The sequence below is a fragment of the Muscardinus avellanarius genome (assembly GCF_963383645.1).
Source record: "Muscardinus avellanarius genome assembly, chromosome: 1".
Lineage (NCBI taxonomy): Eukaryota > Metazoa > Chordata > Mammalia > Rodentia > Gliridae > Muscardinus > Muscardinus avellanarius.
In genome coordinates, this window is record NC_137786.1 from 45255746 (window position 1) to 45277221 (window position 21476).

The 21476-nt window shown below is 41.1% G+C and overlaps 1 protein-coding gene across 2 annotated transcripts in view; it reads right to left on the reverse strand.

The window, feature by feature from the left end:
• The window catches only part of PLPP1 (phospholipid phosphatase 1), a gene marked incomplete at both ends in the record, with an annotated part of 89869 nt that extends 68908 nt beyond the window's left edge, over positions 1-20961 (reverse strand). For both annotated transcript variants that reach the window (XM_080706682.1, XM_080706681.1), the window contains one exon: positions 20904-20961. In XM_080706682.1, coding sequence (XP_080562808.1) covers positions 20904-20961 — 58 coding nt within the window. The remainder of the gene's footprint in view (positions 1-20903) is intronic.
• Positions 20962-21476: the final 515 nt, after the last annotated feature.

Below are 21476 nucleotides of genomic sequence, written 5' to 3' on the forward strand. Positions count from 1 at the left end.
CAACTGCAATGACCTAGGCATGGTGGCACACACCTGTAATCCCATTATTTGAGAGGCTGAGAGAGGAGGGGTCAACCTCAGCAACTTAGCGAAACATTGTTTGAAAACAAAAAGTGAAAATGAATGGGGGTGAAACCCAGAGGTAGAGTGACTGAATTCAATCCATAGTACAAAAAAAAAAAAACTGCAATAGCAAATGGAATTAGAAATTAATTAAATATTGATAACTGAGCTCAATCTGTTGCCAAAAGAAAAAAACAGAATAATCCAACTAGAGTAGGGTTAGAGTCAAATAAAGAAAAACAGAAATATAGATGGGTGGAGTAAAATACAACATGAACACTTCAATCCCGGATAATTTAATGATGAAAATCAACAGTAAAACCAAGTGAGGTGATACACACTTGTAGTCTCAACCCCCAGCAGGCTGAGGCAGGAGGGTCATCTGAGCCCAGAAGTTCAGGCCCAGCTTAAGGAGCAAAGCGTAAGATGAAAGAAAAATAAGGTGGAGGAGGGGAAGAGAGAGGAAGAATCAACCCAGGTTCTTAAGCAAGGAAAGACCTGTGAGAGCTGTATTCAGGAAGAGTCTGTGCAAGGTAGAGGTGGAGAAGCAGCAGAGCCCAAAGGCAAGTATGAAGGTCAGTGCTAGACAGCACCCTAGAGCTGGACGTGAGTCACACGGATCCATCGTACAGTGTCAAGAGACAGAAGTGCAAAGAACAGGGCACCCTCAGCTTTACAGACACCTTCATTCTGGTCACTGACATGGTTCTACATGAGAAGTACTAGCATATATATATATATATATATATATATGTTTTTGTTTTTGTTTTGGCCATACTGGGGATGGAACCCAGGGACATTATACCTCCGAGCTACATCCCCAACCCTATTTTTTATTCTTTATTTTCAAACCGGGTCTCATTGAGTTGCAAACGGCCTCACTAAGTAGCTGAGGCTGTCCACAAACCATGAACCTCCTGTCTCCACCTCCTGAATGCTGGGATTACAAGCGTGTGCCACCACACCCGGCCTAGCTTTTTAAAAATTGGGACAAAAGAGAAAAAAACTAGTTTGGATATAAATAAAATTATATTTACCAGATTACCAAAGGTTATGGTTTTTAGCCAAAAACTACATAAAATATCCTCAACACTTATCTGTTAATTAAGATACTTAAAATAAATTTATGTATTTTATAATACATAATTACATATTATATAGAAAATAGTAATAAATTTTAAACAGCTTTGAAAACAAATCCAGACCTGAGGCAGTAGAAAAGAACTTGCCTAATATGCCTGAGGTTCCTGAGTTCAACCCCCAGCATCACAAGAAAAACACACACACACACACACACACACACACACACACACACACACTCAGAGCTGTTGGGGCACATTACTAGATTCTGCACAAATAAAAACAAGCTAACCTATTATTCATCTACAGTAACAAAAAGTCAAGAAGCTGGTCACCTGTTGTTCCCTCTCCCACAGAGGCACACTGGAAACTCACCAGCTGACCAAGAACAAGCACTCATTCCTTCGATTCCTCCTGGTAACTGCTGTTCCCTTTCTCTTTTCTAGCTAGCAAAGGTTGCAATCAGTAGCAAACTTTCCATGCAGATCTCCATACACAAGAAGCAAGGAGAGATGACTCAAAGACAGCTGGGTATTTTTCTATTTTGCCTTTCCTATGGCACTTATCAGGAACCTATCTGAGGCTTCCTTGGTACTCGAAGCTCTAATTTTATCATTTCTTAGCCAAAAAAAAAAATTCTGTTTAAATAAAACTGGAATTAGGAATAATACAAGCACATTTTGAAAGGGGGGAAAAACTACTACAAAATTATATAAAAACATTGACATCATAAGTGTTTGGCCTAAACAGAAATGTTTTATGCTAAACGAAAGAAACCAGTCTCAAAAAGCTACACACTGTATGATTCCATTTATATGACATTCCATTTATATGACATTATAAGATGAACAGTGGCTGCCAGAGGAGGAGGGCCATGGGAGGGGTTGATTACAATGGCATGAGGGAATAATAGGCCAATTCTGGACGATAATTGAACAATTCTGAATCTGATTGCACCATGGTTACATGACTAAATTCTCAATTGTCTAAATTCACAGAACTGTACATCAAGAGTGAATTTTATTACATATAAATTTTTTAAAAACGAAGAAAGGTTACCTTTAGCTTCATTTCACTTCTGGACTCCCTCTTGATGTGCTCTGTACATGACCCCACCCCTCCACAGGCTAAGGCCTACCTGCCAGTCCAGCTTTATTAAGCTACTCCTGGAATCCTTCCTTTGGCGTGCCAGGGTGGGGCCCTGGACAGAGCTGGGTAGTTAAATATACCTGGCAAGATTAACTTCTGGCATTCTCCCAGATAAAACTTGAATCGGCTTTCACAAATGTCTTAGCCTCTCTGAGATCAGTTTCCTCATCTCGGAAGTGAACCTAAGTAATATTTACATACTTGCCAGAATGGTCATAAACTAAGGGGAGCCTAATAACGTATCTACTGCATTACCTGGCTCCTTAAGAAAGTTTATTAAATGTTTATTCACTATTTGCTCTCCTCTGCTGAGTCCCCATGGACCTGACATACATAAATCCATCACAACACTTTATTCATGTATTATAATTGTCTCCATAAATAAAATGTGTCTGTCTTTTTAATTCTTAAATTTACAGAGGTCAGCATATTGTCTGATAGTCAATAAATTGTCTAAAGAATAATTTATCCATCTGATTGGATCTTGTTAAGGAAAGAGTTAGTGGAAGAGAGAGGGGCAGACAGAAAAGGTCACAGTACATTGAAATCAGTCTGGGACAGAGACCCAAGAATTTTAAACATTCCTACAAGAATGCTATATGCAGCATAACAGCACAAAAACTAGCAATAACCTAAACATTCAAAAATGGGGGTAGTAAACTGGCATATGCCAACCACATACAATGAAACACAACCATTAAAATGTTGTAGAAGAGTATGTTAAAATTAACAAAGAATAAATGGACGCAGGGGAGCATAACTGTAGTTCCTGCTACTTGAGATGCTGAGAATTGCTTGAGCTTGGGAGCTTAGGACCTGCCTGGCCAACAAAATAAGATACCATATCAAAAAAATTACAGTGCATTTACGCAGTAACATCCCAACCTCATTTAAAAAAAAAAAACACTTAAAGGTCTAGGCATGGTGGTATACACCTGTAATCTCAGTACTTGGAAGAGAGACATGAAGATCACAGGTTCAAAGACAGCCTCAGCAACTTAAGACTGTCAGCAACTTAGCAAGACCCTGTTTCAAAATAAAAAAATAAAAAGGGCTATGGGTATAGCTCAAAGATAGAATGCTCCTGGGTTTAGTACCCAGTACTATGCAAAAAATAAAAATAAAAATCCAGGCATGGTGGCGCACACTTGCAATCCCAGTACTTGGAAGGCTGACTAGATGACCACAGGTTTGTGGCCAGCCTTCGCTACTTAGTGAGGCCCTCTGCAACTTAGGGCTGGGAGTGCAGCTCAGAGGTAGAATTCCCCTAGGTTCAATCCCAGACCACATTTTTTAAAAAAGTTAAACAGGTCATCTCTAAGTCATGATTGAAAAGACTACTATTGATATTTATTTCCTTTATGGACTATTTTAGAATTTACCAATTTAAGTTTATTTTAGAAAATTTGGGAATCATAGAATAATTATTTCTAAAGAAAAAAACTATTCTAGTATTCCATATCATCTAAGATTCAAATATCTGAAAATGGAGAGGGGAGTTTAAATCTATACGATGGCCGGGCGTGGTGGCGCACGCTTGTAATCCCCGCGCTTGGGAGGCAGAGACAGGAGGATCGCGCAGGTTCGAAGCCAGCCGCGCGCGCTGGCTTAGGAGACCCTGTTTCCAAAATGAAAATGTAAAAAAATAGGTCTGGGAGTGTAGCCCGGAGGCGGAAGGGCTTCCAGGAACCCCAGTACCACCAAAAAAAAAAAAAAAAAAAAAATCTATACGATGAATACCATGTATTTCCAAAGTCAAACAAGTAAAATACATTACAAACTATATACCTTTAGTAAAGAATATGAGGAGCTCCTCTAACCAAAAAAAAAAAAAAAAAACCTGTGTGTGTGGTAGTGGGGATGGAATACAGGGGCTTTCCACCTCCAGGCTACACTCCCAGACCTATTTTTATATTTTATTAGAAACAAGGTCTCACTAAGTTGCTGAGAGCCTCACTCAGTACCTAAGGCTGGCTTCAAACCTGTGCAATCCTCCTGTCTTAGCCTCCCAAGCACTGGGATTACAGGCATGTGCCACCACCCCCGGCGAAAAAAAAAAAGTTTTTTTTTTTAATTAAAACAGGATCTTAGCTGGGCATGGTGGCACACACTTAAAATTCTAGTACCTGGGAGGCTGAAAGCAGGAGGATTGCAGGTTCGCAGCCAGTTTCAGCTACTTAGGCCTTCCACAACTTAGTGAGACTCTGTTTCAAAATAAAGAATAAAAAAATAGGGCTGAGAATGTAGCTCAGGGGTAGAATGTCCCTGGGGTCAAACCCCAGTATTGGGGGAAGGGGGGAGATAAGGTCTTGCTACATTGCTCTGGCTGGGCTTAAACTCACAATCCTCCTCCCTCAGCCTGAGTACCTGAGATTACAGGTAAGCATCACTGAACCCAGCTTGAAAAAATTAATTTTTTTCTACATTGACGAATGTTTATACTTTTATTTGTGCTTGTAGTTATGCATATAGTGAGGTTCACAGTCATACAAACAAACATGCACACAGGTCTTGGTGTGCTTGAAAAAGTAATTTTTAACTTGGAAAATCTCTTAACAGGTACACAGGAACAATTCATCAAATATTAGCTACATGTGTGTAAGTTGTCCTTCTCTTTCTTCAAAGGCTTGTCAATAGCCAATAAACTTCAGAAGGCAAGGCAGGACAATGACTCAGGGGAAGCCTGCCCTTTGAAGTGCAGTGTCTACAGAGTTTAGTTTCTAGTTTAAAGTTGTGATCTGTAGGGTTTTGTCCAAATATTATTTAGTCGTGTAAATTTAAGCATCCTGTATTTAGGCAAAAACACTTGATTAAGTTCTCTCTTTGAACCAACAATTGAGTTTTTTGTATTAAGAGGCATTCTATCTCTGAGCTATTTTTATTTTGAAACAGGGCCTTGCCAAGTTGCTGAGGGCCTTGCTAAGTTGTTGAGGCTACCATTCTCCTGCCTCAGTCTCCAGGTACTGAGATTATAGGCATGTACCACCATACCTGGATCAAAATCGTCTTTATCAGTAGCTGGGCAAGAAATAACTTCTCCCATTCAGTAGTAAGGCATATATTCCAAAGAATAACTTATATGTGTTTACTACTATAATGTACTAATTCTTGAATAAAGCTGGCAAACTCTAATGCCCTTACAAAAATCCTAGAGTAAAAAAAAAAATCTTAGAGTAGTCATCTAGAAAGATTAATACATAACTGCCTCAAAAAAAAAAAGGCCATAGGTGGTAGAGGGGAAATTTTTAAACCTTTAAGGAGATTGCTATAACAACCAAACTTAGAATATCAGACTGACATGGTTTCATCATTTTCGTATAAAATTAGTTATTTCAGTACTCAAGATACGTGTAGAAAAATTCAAGAATCTATTAATAGGAGTTGGGTGTACAACACTTGCCTAGCATGTATAGGTTGCTGGGTTGGACGCCCAGCATTACAAAAGAGAAAAAAATTTAATAATCCAGACCTGAGACCTCATATCTCAAGACCTTTTAAGACCTAAGACAGTTCATCACCCCCACCAATTTTAAATCTTAAAACTGTTTATGTGGATCCATCATATCTAGTCTGAAATTATGCCAAATGGCAAGGTCCAAAAACTAAAATAAAGTTTTACTAACTTTAGTGTCTCAGAAGAAAAACATAAAATCTCTTACTTTGGCAGGAAGTCACCAAATTGGTATATCTAAATTAGTACACTTTGTTTAAAACACACACATACTTTTTTTAAAAGGCACACAAATATAAGGCATACAAGCCAATTCTTTTTTTAAATGGTTATAATTATTATAGTAACAAATCATATATCCATTTTTCTAAAAATGTGTGTTTATGCCACTCAAGCTATTTTGTACAGAAGATAAGCTGAAGGAAAGAAGGACTCCCATAAATTATTTCTTTAAGGCTAAGATCAAGCATTCAATACTGAAACTATACTATAAACAGCTGCTACCATGGGAGGAAAACAAAAAGCAAATTTTAGTGAGTGAAATGCGTAAGGACCATATTTACACAGACCCTCACTTAGTCCTAACACACCTGTGAGGCAGATAGTATTTTCCTCTCATCCTCTTTCTATCAAAGAAGCCCTCCTCCCTCCTGAACCCCTCGGGAAAGGCAACAATAGCCCACCCAGTGAAATTTTTTCTTTTTTTTTTTTCTTTTCCCACTCTTTGTCATCCTTTTTATAAGAAACTTATTTAGCCAAAGCCCTCATCAGGGCCTGTGGGCTACAGAGGTTCCCTTTAGATTAACATTTCAATCATAATAATCAAATAACTCAATGCTTTTAAAGTTAAGTTTTAAGCTTTTAGCAAAGAAGCCCGGCGTGGTGGCGCACACCAGTAATCCCAGCATTCGGAAGGCTAAGACTGGGGGATCATGGGAGGCAAAGACTTGAGGATCGTGGCTTGTGGACAGCCTCAGCTACTTAGTGAGGTCCTTTGCAACTCAGTGAAACCCTGTTTCAAAATAAAGATTAAAAAATAGGGCTGGGTGTGTAGCTCAGAGATAGAATGCCCCTGGGTTCCATCCCCAGTGCTGTAAAAAAATATATATTAGCAAATAATATTCCTTTTATATGGGACCCAATTTTGTCAAGTTAAGAATATAACTCAGGCCATAGTATTAAGGGTCTTTAATTCTGGTGCACAGATACTTAGCTGTTGTTGGGTCTCTATAATTAGGCACAGATGAAATTCTTTACTTGTTCAACAATGTCTATATCCCAATGCCCTCCTTAGCAATTAACTTTCTGCCAGCTACTGATTCACAGTAACATTCAAATTTCACCATTCTAATCATGAATTGGCTAATGAACTATAAGGCTAGTACTAAGGAATGTAGAAGCACAATCTTAAATAATGGAATTACTCTATTAAAAAGAAGCTGGGTGTGGTGGTGCACGTGCTTGTAATCCCCGCGCTTGGGAGGCGAAGACAGGAGGATCGTGCAGGTTCAAAGTCAGCCTCGCTGCCTTAAGAGACCCTGTTTCCAAATAAAAATATAAAAGTAGGTCTGGGAGTGTAGCCCGGAGGTAGAAGGGTTTCCAGGAACCCCAGTACCACCAAAAAAAAAAAAAAAAAAAAAAAAAGAAAAGAACATGTCCCTCTATTTATTATTCTACAGGTCACAGGTGGATTAGAGTGGTAAAAGAGACTCCATAAACTAGGTGTGGTAGAACACACTTGTAATCCCAGTACTTGATGGCTGGCTGAGACAGGAGGATCACAGTTTCAATTTCAGCCTCAGCAATTTAGCAAGGCCCTCCACAACTTAATAAGACCCTGTTTTTCAAAATAAAAAATAAGGATGTGGGTATAGCTCAGAGATAGAGTGTCCCTGGGTTCAATCCCCAGTACCACAAAAAAGAAAAGAAATTCCCCAGCCAGGTTTTTGGGTCTGTTCATGTAATCCCAGTATTTGGGAGGCTGAGACAGAAGGATTGCAGGTTCAAGGCCAGGACATGGTAATTCAGCAAGACCCTGTTTCAAAATAAAAAATAAAATAAGGCTAGGAATGTACTCAGAGGTAGAATGCCCCTGGGTTCAACCCTCAGTACCTCAAAAAGAAAGATTCTTTGCTCCACAAAAATGTGATATAGATTAATAGATTTTGCTGAATGAGAGACAAATTTTTTGATACACTAAGTTAAAACTTGTATTTTTGTTATTTTTTAATTAAATGGTAGATAAATATGTGTCTACATCATTTTTCCAAATTGAAAATCTCCCTCTGCTGAAACTTCAGTGAGTTTGACCAAAATATATTCTGATTTGGCTTCTCAGGGTAGCGTAACTCACCATTTCACCCAACTAGCTGCGAGATTTCAGGAGCTACTCGGCCACTGATAGAATCTTGTACCTACCTATGGCAGAAGAAGGAATCCAGGCAAGGGGTCTATCTATATTACTCTCTATCAGGGTCTATTTTCCTATATGCTTTAACCAGGCCTTGGCTTCTGCCCCATTTTCTGCTGACAGTAACACTAATCCCACTCTGGGATAGGCTAAGTTTATAATTGATCTCCTACAAATCTATTGCAGTGGTTCAAAATATCCCTTTATACGCCAAATGCTCTTTGTCTTCCCACCCTGAGTCTACTGGTGTCAAACATTCGAGGCAATGGAATCGTCTTATAAAACGAGGCCCATTTACCACTGAGGTCCTGGGAGACAGGCAAGGCAGACACCATTTTCATTAAAATTTACATATAACTAAATGAAGCCACCATGTGACCTTGTCCATAAAGATCACAGGAAGTAGCAGAGGTCAGAATCTGACTTCCAAAGCAATTGCTTTTACTATTAAATCATAGTTTGAATTTCTAAAGTTACACAAAAATTGCCACTCACTGGAAAATCACCTATAATGTCAAATCCTGAAAAGGGGGAAAAAATCCATTGTACATTCAACAGTAGCACTTAGAATTTTACCCATAGTAGGGGACAAAGTTTTAATGTAGAAATGTAAATATAAAACACTACCTATAAAGTTACCATTATCCATAACCTGCCTAACAAGTTTTGATAACATCATGAGTTAAGAAACCTTTTCTCCAATTGTGCATTAGGTCATATGTACACAATATCTGGAAAAGAACATATTGTAAATATGCACTTACACATACACTTTGAAAAAATAAAATATAATAAATGTCACTTACTTCTGCTACATTGCATAACTATGCTAGGAATATTTTCTAAATCAAATTGGGATATTTTTTTTTTTTCTTTTGCATTACTGGGGATTGAACCCAGGGACATTCTACCTCTGAGCTATATCCCCGGCCCTATTTTTTATTTTTTATTTTGAAACAGGGTCTCACTAAGTTGCTGAGGCTGGCCATGAACCTGTGATCCTCCTGTCTTAGCCTCCCAAGTACTGGGATTACAAGCATGCTGGCTGGGATATGATTTTTAAAGTGTGTTATTAGAAATCATTTTTTTTTAACTGAGTGTGGTGGAACATGCCTATAATCCCAGTACTTGGGAGGCTGAGACAGGAAGATCACAAGTTCAAGGTCAGTGGGCAGTAACTTAAAACTTTTTCAAAGTAAAAAATAAACTAGGACTGGGGACCCAGCTCAGAGGAAAATTCCCCTTGGTTCAATTCCCAGTACGACACACACACACACACACACACACACACACACACACACACACACCATTTAAGAAAATTTTTTATGAAAATATGAGAGTGAGGGTGTGTGTGTGTGTGTGTGTGTGTGTTTTATACTAGGGATTGAACCCAAGGGCATTCTACCTCCAGCCCGTTTGATATTTTGTTTCTGAAACAGGGCCACACAGGCTGCTGACAGTCTTGCTATGTTGCTGAGGCTGTCCTGAAATCTGCAGTCCTCCTGTCTCGGCCTCCCAAGTGAGATTACAGGCATGCACCTGGCTAAAAGTACAAATTTCAGTACATTTAGTCACATACTTAGCAAACTGCTCTCTCTGGAAAACACATTACCTAAAATTACAACTATCTCAGAACCCTAGAGATGGGTGTAATTGTTACATGCATCCTTTTCTTAAACTCTGTAAAAAAGAAAAAAGGATAAATTCCTATTGATCAAAAGAAGTTACAAGGAACTAATATGTTTAGCTTAGTCAACTTGCACTTTAAGTTAACTCCTGACTGTTTTATATTCAAGAAACAAAATCTTCCTGTTTCAGGAGCTTATTACTAAGATAAGTTACAACTATCCAAGCCATACTATCCTCACCTCACAGATACATTTATTCCTAGTTCTAATTTCCTGTTCTCTCTTGAACCATGAACATTCATTTGGGTAGGTTGGCTAGGACCTGTGGGAATACAGCTCACCTAGTGAACACTCAGAAGTACAATGAGATGGGGTATCTGACTCCAGAAAGAGGCAGAAGTAATCAAAAACATTTTTCATTGTAATCTGGGCACTAGGAACTGAAATATGAGCCAGGTTCCATTGTTCATAGCTAGGACTACACAAAATAATGTTCCAACGAAAAGTTGCCAGCCAGCACATGAATCACATGGAAATAGCATGTGTCAGCAGTACCAAATTGGTTTATTAGCTTAATCATAAGAATAGCAAGGACAGAAACATGAGAGTGCCTACTGCAGGACAGGACTGTGCTAAACACATCACAAACACTGTCTCACACATGAACTCCTCTGATTTCACACCACTGGAAGCCACTATGAGCATCACCTTCTTCCTCATTTGATGAAGAAACACATAAGAAGGCAAGGTGACCTCCCAATATCACACAGAAATGGGTGAAGTAGAATTCAGCCCCCAGGTGAGTGGCTGATTGATTCAAGTGTATTGCTTATTCCTTCATGTAACTCCTGAATGCCTACCATGTGCCAGATTCGTGTGTGTGTGTGTGTGTGTGTGTGTGTGTGTGTGCGTGCACGTGTGCGTGCCACTGGGGATTAAACCCAGAGGCATTCTACTTCCCAGCAACACCCCCAGCTTCAATTTTATTTGTTATTTGAAAACAGGGCCTCATCAGGCTGCTGAGAGCCTCACTAAGTTGTGGTGATTGGCTTTGAATCTATGATCCTTCTGTCTCAGCCTCCCAAGTTCTGGGATTACAGGTGTGCTATCACACCGGGCTTGCCACACACTCTCTCTAAACAACTATACTACAGAGTTTTGACCTTGTAATGGGTATAGACTGGTATACTTCTGAACTTTCTACAAGCACCATTAATAGAAATTAGCACAAGCCAAAAGTACCATTCTTAAGGCTTTACATGATCTCTGCTGTAAAGAAGAACAGTGGTACAGTAGGAAGGCTAAAATAGGAGGCTGGCATGTGTGAATCCAGGCTCAATAACTTAGTGAGACCAATGGCCACTGAGTGAGACCGTTTCAAAACAAAAAATAATTAAAATAGAATTTAGTGTTTGACTAAATGTACTTTTAGCCAGGTGCATGCCTGTAATCTCACTTGGGAGGCTGAGAAAGGAGGATTGCAGTTTTCAGGAGATCAACTATAGAATGCTCTGGGTTCAACCTCCAGTATCACACACATTAAAAAAAAAAAAAAAAAAAAAACAGTGGTCTCAAGGGAAATTGTTTTGAACTAAAGATCAGCTCCATTAAAGTATCTGCCCATCTACTTTTACAAAGCTCTGTGTGCCTCTTGAGGACAGAGAGACCTTGTCTGACATTGCTTGTGGTAATCTCAGTGCTAGGACATAACAGGCACTTAATAACTTATCATTCAATATTATCATTATTATTTATGAGTCTGTCTTCCACAGTAAGCAAGAAGTTATTAAAGATCCACAGGTTTTATTTTTTCAACTATTTTTTATCACCCTTAGTAGGGCATAAAAATGAGGTTAACTCTTTACACCTCACAGAGTTTTTACTTTACATAAGCTTATGTAAAATATTTATCAAGGCCCATGGTAGGCATTCAATAATTAATGTTTTTCTTCTTTACTCATTTACCCCTAGCACCTTACCAACCCATCTCTCCTACTGCTGACTTGAATGAACCAAAAGGCAAGGCAGAGCCCAGCTCACCAGCTGCCAATGAACTAAAGAGCCCTTCCCCTACACATTTCCTATATGTCATTTCCCTGGACACCCCACCCTGAAAACAACTCAGGAAACATTTCCAAGCAGTGACAACTTAGGACTAAACCACAGGTTCTAACTATATCTGCTGAATGCCTTACCAAAGGTGGCTGAACACCATGCACATGATTCACTTCAAGTGCAGGAAGGGCAAAGGTCATCTTTTCCTGTGAAGGAACAATGCTATTAGAAGAGGCCACGGGCGTGTTACTGAACAGGGCAAACCAGTCACATTCTGGATACCCTTACTCTTGATAGTTATTAGGGGTTTGAATTACGAACAACTAAAGTCCCTTTTTTAGACAATATATGTATGCTCAAACTATAGTAAGCAGAAATTCTGAACCTACTTCATAACTTCATAGCTACTTCATAATTTCACCTAGGCCACCTACAGTAATCATTTCTTTTGTATAGCTAACTTATTCGCTCCACAGCCTTTCCTAAATCGGGACCAGTTAATCAGTATTCAAAAGTTGGAGTCCTAAAAATTGAGTTTCCCAATTCCTGAGCATAGCACTTCTTAAGTGAGTTGCTGGGGCAAGTTTCCTAATGCTAAGCCTGTTCCAGCATTTGCATAATGACCAAGCAACCTTCCCTACACAAAGCCGCCAGGAGACTGCACAAGCTTCTCAAGAGCACGAATGTCAGTTATTATTATCCACTCTGATATTTAGAAGTAAAGTTGACAAAATTCACCATTAAGAATACCACACTGAGGGGGTGCTGGGGCTATAGCTCAGTGGGTGAAGCCCTGGGCTCAATCCCCAGTACTTGTGGGGTGTGGGGGACCATGAATAAATAAATACCACAATCCACTGATGCATATCATAAGCCAGGGTGGCTTCTTTTGCATCAATATGTCTTTTCCTCCTTTGGTACTCAACACCCCTTCTCCCCTATGCTTGCTCCTCCATTCTCATCCTTAAATCTCAATGTCAATATCTCACAATTTGACTATCCTTTCCTCAGAGAAGCCTTCCTTGGCACTGCCAGCCCCCACCGTCTCCCAATGATAACCCTGCTTCAATTCATTCATGGGCTTTACAAACTTTTGTAAATGGTTCTTCATTAGTACAGAAAACTTCATCTTTTTCTCACTTGTATTTTCAAGCTCCTAGTGTTATTTTAAGCACTCTATATATAGTCAATCAATAGTTAGATGAAAAAAATAGAGCCAGCCGAGCGTGGTGGCGCACGCTTGTAATCCCCGCGCTTGGGAGGCGGAGATGGGAGGATCGCGCAGGTTCGAAGCCAGCCTCAGCTACTTAGGCTCTCGGCAACTTAGTGAGACCCTGTTTCTAATAAAATATAAAAATAGGTCTGGGAGTGTAGTCCAGAGGTAGAAAGCCCCTGGGTTCCATCCCCAGTACCACAAAAAAAGAAAGAAAGAAAGAAAGAAACAAACAAACAAACAAACAGACTAAAAAAATAGGGCTGGGGGTGTCCCCTGGGTTCCATCCCAGGTACTGCAAAAAAAGAGCCAGGTGTGCATGGTGGTGCACGCTTGTAATCCCTGTGCTTGGGCGCTTGGGAGGCAGAGACAGGAGGATTGTGCAGGTTTGAAGGCAGCCTCGCTGGCTTAAGAGACTGTTTCCAAATAAAATATAAAGTAGGTCTGGGAGTGCAGCCTGGAGGTAGAAGGGTTCCATCCCCAGTACTACCAAAAAAAAAAAAAAAAAAAAGAAAAAAGCAAGAAAGAAAGGTGTGATGACACGCCTGTAATCCCACTAGCTGGGAGGCTAAGACAGGAGTATCACAGATTTAAGGCCAGCCTCAGCCACATAGTGAGACCCTGTCTCGAAATTTAAAAATAGGTTTGGTGATTTAGCTCACAGTTAGAATGCCCCTGGGCTCAATCCCCAGTATCAAAAAGAGAAAAGTCTTAGGAATATTAAGTCATCTTTTTACAAGGAGAATAACCATTCCCAAGTCCTGGACAATAAAAATAGTAAAGGTGCAGCTAACTCTGTTCACTAGAGTTAAGTTGAAATTCTGGACTTACCACTTTATAAAGTAACAGTTTTTCCATTTGTTTAATTATACTTCACCACAGATCTAAACAGATCAGTTTCTATCATGCCTGAGATTACCACCACTTGGATATCATGTATGGTTTTTACACATCACTGATAAAACACCAAGCTTCAAACGCTTCAAAGGCATTCCATGAGTACTCATGGAAATATTTAAAGTGTGTTTTTCTGTCCCTAATACAAAACTATCTGATGTTACTTCTACTAATATAATTATGTTATAGCTGGTAGAATTAGAGGACTGTTCTACTTGACAAACATATTTATTAGTAGCAGCTGTGACCTACACACAGAACACAGGACATCCCTGGTAACACAAAATCCAGCAGGAGGGAACTGGCTCTTACAGGCTCCTACTGACGTTCCTCATACTGGCCAAAAGCCAACTAGAAACCAAAAGGCAAGGGCTCAGATGCTGCAGCCCATGGGAATTGCTGCCCAGAGCACAGGGCAAGGTGGAGAAAAGATTTGGAGGGGCAAATGGAGAATACGTAGCACAGAAAGGTATTCTAAGTGATGGCCACCCAGCAAAACTCAAGCACACAGTTCACCAAAAGTTTGAGAGTTTGGTCACTTTTGTTTTCAATTTTTTTTTTAAGTAAAGTAAATATTAACAATTTAAAATTCTTTTTTTTTTTTCCTTTTTTGGTGACACTGGAATTGAACACAGAGGAATTCTACCTCCAAGCCATTTCCTCAGCCCTATTTTTTGTTTTTAAATAGGGTCTCGCTAAATTGCTGAGACCATCCTTGAACCTGTGATCTTCCAATCTCAGCCTCCCAAGTTATAGGCATGTATCACCACACCCGGCTTAAACTTACAAACTTATTTTAAAAAAAATGAGAATTCCCCAAACTGAGTAATATATCAGAAACTTTGGTAGAGCTCAGCCTAAACTGACTAAATAAGGAAGAGATTAACAACAATTCATAGCATGTCTGTAAATTTTCAAAAAGGACATTATTCAAAGAGAATATAAAGAAAGAACTACATTTATAAAATATACAGTGGGAAAGTTCACTGAACATTCCCACACTCTATTCCAAAAAGATAAATTAAATCTCAACCATGTGAGATCAAGCAGAGCCAGAAAGTCACAATTTCATCCAGGCTTCCAAGCTGCCCATTTAAAGGGGAGGAAAAAGGCTTTGCAACAAGAGTCTGGTCTGATCTAAAGAGGCCGGTATGACATTTTTTGTTCATTTTTTGAGACTTGCGCTCTCTCTGTGGCTGGAAGCAAAGAGAAAAACATAACGAAATAGAGAAACAACAAAGCCATCAGAAGTAAGTTTCCGAAATTGAAGTTACTACAACTAAAATGGCAAGTAGTCAGGACAGGCACCGTGTCCTAATTGTTTACTTATTTTTATGTTCAGTGCCTGACACAATGCCTAACACCTACCCAACAGTCTACTAACGCTAGCGAGTGAACAGTCAGGAGAAAAGGGAAGAAACAAAATGCCGGAGGCTATTTACCAAGTGCAAATTTTTCCAAGATCCATCTTTTTTCCTTTCTTTTTTTCTTTCCTTCCTTCCTTCCTTTTGTTCTCTCCCCTCTCCTCTCTCCTTTCCTTCTCAAGGGAGGTTGGGGGTTAGGAAAAGGCCTACTCTTTGGGATATACTTATGGGGCAGAATGATGCCAGCATTGTGGTGATAATGTATGTCATCAGTATTTGAGATAATTACTAGTGTAACAAGTAACGGGGATTCCACGACCCTCTAGTGCTGGCTGTCAATGTTTTTGCTACCAGATTTTGTCTACACCTATCCACTTTGTTTGGCATAATGGTGATACCACATTTAGAGCTTGTTGACAGAACCATAAAACCCTCCCTCCTAAGAAAGCCACCACTACTGTCAATGGGCTTCCGTTTGCACATTTGCTATTAAGGGCAGCTGCAATTGAGGTCCGTCCAGTACAGGAAAGGGAGCTATCCCAAATCTGTTTTGGACATTGATGGGTATTATCAGTAGGGGCCTGGTTAAAAAAAAAAAAAAGGCACACTCAAATAATATATGCAAGAGAATTTAGTAAAGGAACTATTTTCAAAGGTGAAGGCAGGATTGGGGAGAGTGGCAAAGGATGGTGACATCCTCAGCTAGTGACACCAGGAAGACATCATCATCTCTAGGTCTACAGGGAAAGTAAACAGATACCAGAACTCAGAAAGATCTTCATGGCTGAAAGATAGAGCCACTAAATAGCAGCTGTGACCTACACACAAAACGCAGGACATCCCTGGTAACACAAAATCCAGCAGGAGGGAACTGGCTCTTATAGGCTCCTGCTGACATTCCTCATACTGGCCAAAACCAGCTAGAAACCAAAAGGCAAGGGCTCAGATACTGCAGCCCATGGGAATTGCTGCCCAGAGCACAGGGCAAGGTGGAGAAAAGATTTGGAGGGGCAAATGGAGAATACGTAGCACAGAAAGGTATCCTAAATGATGGCCACCCAGCAAAACATAAGCATGTAGAAAGGTTTTATTGCCAAGATAGACACAGTGGCACACACCTATAATTTCAGTACTTGAAAAGCTGAAAAAGAATTGCAAGTTCAAGGCCATCCTGTAAAACTTAGTGACATTCTGCCCCCAAAATAAATAAAATAGATAGATAGGTAGAAGATAGATAGATAGATAGATAGATAGAAAGAAGATAGATAGATAGATAGATAGATAGCCTGGGGATATCGTTCAGTGGTACAATGTCCTCGGATTGTAATCCCCAGTACTGCAAAAAAAAAAAAAAAAAAAAAATTCAGTTCTACTTAAATTCTCTAGACATAATGAGACTGTCTGCAAATAAATCATAAACATAAGTACTTAGTTGGGTTCCTACAACTAAATCAAGTTAAAAAGGGAGGAAAAAAAATCTAAAAGCAATTCTAGGTAACACTGGCATTTCTGCATCTTAGAATAAACAGATAAGCCATTTCTCTATAATGAAATACAGCCAAGACCAGCCTGTCTCTGTGCTCAAAGGGCACCTAATTCCATGCTTGCATTGCTGCATTTATCATAGAGTACTGTGGTTACATTCTAATCTCATTAGACTCTGAGCCCGAAGTAGGGACCATCCTATTTATCTTTGTATACGTAGCACCTAACAGTACACTCAAGTTGTTGACCTTCAATCAATGTACACTGAATCAATTAGTGAACTCAGTGTCCAGTAACTGGCAGCATTATGCCATGGTGACTAAAATATGGCATGACCCTTTACAATTAAACACTACCAAGACCAGGCGTGGTGGCACATGCTTGCAATCCCAGTACTTGGGAGGCTGAGACAGGAGGATCGCAGGTTCGTGGCCAGTGCAGGACCCTGGCCATGAACCATACTTAGTGCTGGGGGGAACGGGGTGTAGCTCAGATAGAACACTTCTGGGTTCAATCCCAGTACATCATACACACACACACACACACAAAACCTACCATGAAGAACATGCCTTCATAGACTGGGCTAAAACACAGCCACTTCCGTACCAGTCCACCATCTTACTCTATAGAGCAGCTTTCCTCAAGCACTCAATGTACATAGCCTTTTCTAGTATAGGATCATTCATCAAAAGAACCAGAGAGGTGGGCATGGCGGCAAATGCCTGTAATCCCAGTACTTGGAAGGCGGACACAATAAGATCACAAGTTCAAGGACAGCCTCTGCAAAACAGCAAGGCTCAGCAACCCCGTAAGATGCTATTTCAAAACAAAAAATTTTAAAAAGAGCTGGGGTGCAGCTTGGAGGTAGAATGTTCTGGGATCAATCCTCAGTACCACCAAAAAGAAAAAAAAAATAGAATCAGAAAAAGACAGCAAGACTATGCTTCATTTCAGAAAAGGAACAATTATAAATTATCTCTCAAACGTTTCGTTCTTTTTTCAAGACTTATCAGATCTACCGAAGGAACTAATCATTTGGGCATGTATATAGAAGAATTCATGTTTCACACTGAGAGTAAAGATGATTTAGGGGGACAGAAACACACACACACACACACACACACACACACACACACACACGTGTTTAACAGATATTTCCCTTGGTAAAATTATAAAGCACCTGTGTAACAAAATCACATAACATCACTGTACTAAAATGGATATACTGTATGATGCTGGGCTTCTCATTAACAGAATCTGGAACATATTCATGTTATAATTATGAATCACTTTTACATAACCCTGTACTTATGAAGTGCTGAATTATCTTTTTGTTGATATAGTAAACTCTAACCTGTAGATGCCTCACAGAAAAAAAAAAAGTTAATACCAAGTTGATAACCCTTTTTAAGCTACCATGACTTAATACTGCCAATCTAATCTCCTGTCATCAATAAAGTGAATAAAAACCAAATTCAATATGATCCTTAGACTCACCAGCTAGAATGAGTTTGTATAAATATCTTCCACAAGTCTGCAAGACAAAGTTTTTTTTATCTTCAGCATCACTGCCCATATTATTGTTTGTAATGGAGACTTGATGTTAAATCTAATGTCACCTTACATATATAATTAAAGTAAGTCAGTAAAGAAGTCACTTTCTACTTAGAAAAATGGAAGTCTGGTATTATCTTGATAATACACTAAATTACTTTTTTTTTTTTTTTGCGGGTCTGGGGATTTGATTTCCGAGCTACACCCCCCGCCCTATTTTTTATTCTTTATTTTGAAACTGGGTCTCACTGAGTTGCAGAGGGCCTCACTAAGTAGCTGAGGCTGTCCGCGAACTGCGATCCTCCAGGTCTCAGCCTCCAGAATGCTGGGGTTACAAGCCTGCGCCACCACGCCCGGCTACTAAATTACTTTTTTTTTTTTTATTGAACATAAATAGTATACATTTAAACTATATTTGGTGCCACTTTAAAAGAAACCAGTTATATTAAAACAGATAAAAGATGTTTCAAATACATCCAAAGTCTTTTTCTAAAACAAACAATGATGGTCCACAAGATAGCTTTTTTCCAAAACCAGAGACATTTTAAGGGTTTTTTTCAAAGCCATCATATTCCTACAACTGTTAATCCAATGTAGTAATAAAATTTCTCTAACCTCTATAGGACAATTATATGATTTTGCAACATATTGAAAATACAGGCCACAGAAGATGCAATACATACAGGTTCTTCCCATTATACACACACACACACACAAAAAAAAAATTAATGCAGATCTACTATATGAGTTTGTGCTTAGTAGCATCAACTTCAGCTACCTCAGATGGATTCATTCCCGTTTCATTCCTGATCAGTGTTCAGGGGAGGAAAATCATGTTTGTTTGTTTGTTTGTTTGTTTTGTGGTTCTGGAGATGGAACCCAGGAGCATTCTATCTTTGAGCTACACACCCAGCCCTATTTTATTCTTTATTTCAAAACAGGGTCTCACTAAGTTGCAGAAGGCCTCACTAAGTAGCTGAGGCTGGCCTTGAACCTGCAATCCTCCTGTCTCAGCCTCACAAGTATAGGTATTATAAGCATGTGCCACCATGCCCAGCTAAAATCATGTTTTATAGATTAATAACCACCCAGAGTAGGAAAAGAAACAATTGATATATAATTCTGATATTATATAATATGTGGCAATGATCAGATAATATCCAATACACTAGAATTACCAAAATTACTTCTGACCGAATATTTTCCTCTCCCTTCACTAAATATAAATCAAGTCTAACAAGGTTCCACTGACATGGAGTACAAAATACATTTTTAATTTAACATCTTTACCAAGGGTAAATTTTTCATTGCAAATAAACAAATTTGAATATATTTTCATTGTTAATATGCCCTGACGTTTGAAAGGGCTGCCTATGTTTCCATAAAGACAGTTCCAAAACTATACTCCTCATCCCCCTAAACTTAATTTCTAAATTCGCCGTGGACCTACAAAGGAATTGTCCTGATACACAATAAAGAAGTTTCAGAGATAACAAAAAGGAATTTTTCTTAAATGGTCAGGATAAAGCAAGAAAGTGGAATACTCAGCAACTATCGGATTAAACCTGGGGAATTTCCTATCTTTGAGAGGACTTTGTATGCAGACTTGCATCTAGGATGCTAAAGTCACACATCTCCGAGGTCGCTGGGATCTTTCCAGCACTACTACTTAGATTACTTGAACTTGAGTAGGACTACCCAAACCTCCAGCAGGTCTTGTTGCTATTTTCCATAACATAAATAGTTCACAACATAACTGTCTTACATAATGCATATAAAAAAGGTAAAAGCCATGCCCTCCCAACGCCTAGCCCTTATCCAGATGATTCCAATTCTTTCTCCACAAAAGAAGCAGCACCTGGCGGCCAGACACTCCAGAACGGAGGTCGTCCAATCAGGAAGACAACGCCAAGTTTGCCGCAGCTACAGAATGTTTAGTGCTCCTTGCGGAACTGTCACAGGAGGTGGAAAGCTATACCAGGACAAGCTCTGGGCGGAGGAGGAAGCAGCAGGTCCGAGATACCCTGCCCAGCAAAAGCGAGCTTCTGCAGACCTACAGGCAGAAACTTGGCATCCCCATCCCCACTTGCAACCTGACAATTTACAACCTAGGAACACCTTCTAATTAGGACCATTCTAGCCTTTGATAGCCGAAAAGCTAAACTGCTTCTCACAAGTAAAATAAATAATCCAGGTACTGACTGGTGCCTGCTACCGAGAAGCCCTAGTGCATGGAGCCTCCAGTTTCGCTGCAGAACCTGAGGAGCCCCTGACCACGCTTCTGTCTCCTGGGAGGGAGGAGTCCACCCGCCTGGCTGCTAGAGTGGACCGGGAAACAGAGGACAGCAGCGAGGGACGAGGCGCAGAGGCGTGCACAGCGTCCAAGCAGAGCCGGGCTCAGCACCCGCGGGCGGCAGGCAGGCAGCGGCGACGGCGGCCGGGTGCGGGCTGCGAAGCGGGCCGGGCTGCGAGGCCGCAGGCACCCCGCGGCGGGGCGCGGTGCGGGCGGGGGCCGGGCCGGGGCGCTCTCGCCCCTCGGGCGGCGGCTACGTACCCAGCAACACGCAGAGCACATCGAGGGCCACGTACGGCAGCCGCGTCTTGTCAAACATGGTCTCGGCCGGCGGCCCGGCGCGGGCGGCGGGGCGGCTGCGGGCGGCGGCGGCGCGGGCTCCCGAGCCCGGCCCAGGGGCTGGCTCTGGCCGCAGGCGAGCCTCGGGGGGCGCCCTGGGGCCGGGCGGCGCGGAGGTCGCGGGCGATGGCGCCCGGGACCCCTCCCCTCGCCGCTCCCGCAAACACCAGCTCGGGGCCCAGGCGCTCGCGTGCCAGCCGCGGGCAGCTCGGGCGCCTCAGGTCCTGGTCGACCGGCCGGGCCGCTCCCCGTCGGGATCCCGGAGTCTTCTCCCGCAGGCGGGGCGTCGGCTCTCGTGCTTTAAGGATGCGGGCCGGTAGGGAGGAGGAACGCGCGGGCCCCTCCCGCCCGCCAGCGCGGGACCCGCCAGCGCGCGGCCTCGGGGCGGGGCGAGCCGGCGGCGGGGCGGGGCCCGGGCCGCGCCAGCCAATCAGCGCGCGCCCCGCCCTGCCGCCGGGACCCGCCCCCCGGCGAGTGAGGGTGGGAGCCCGGCGG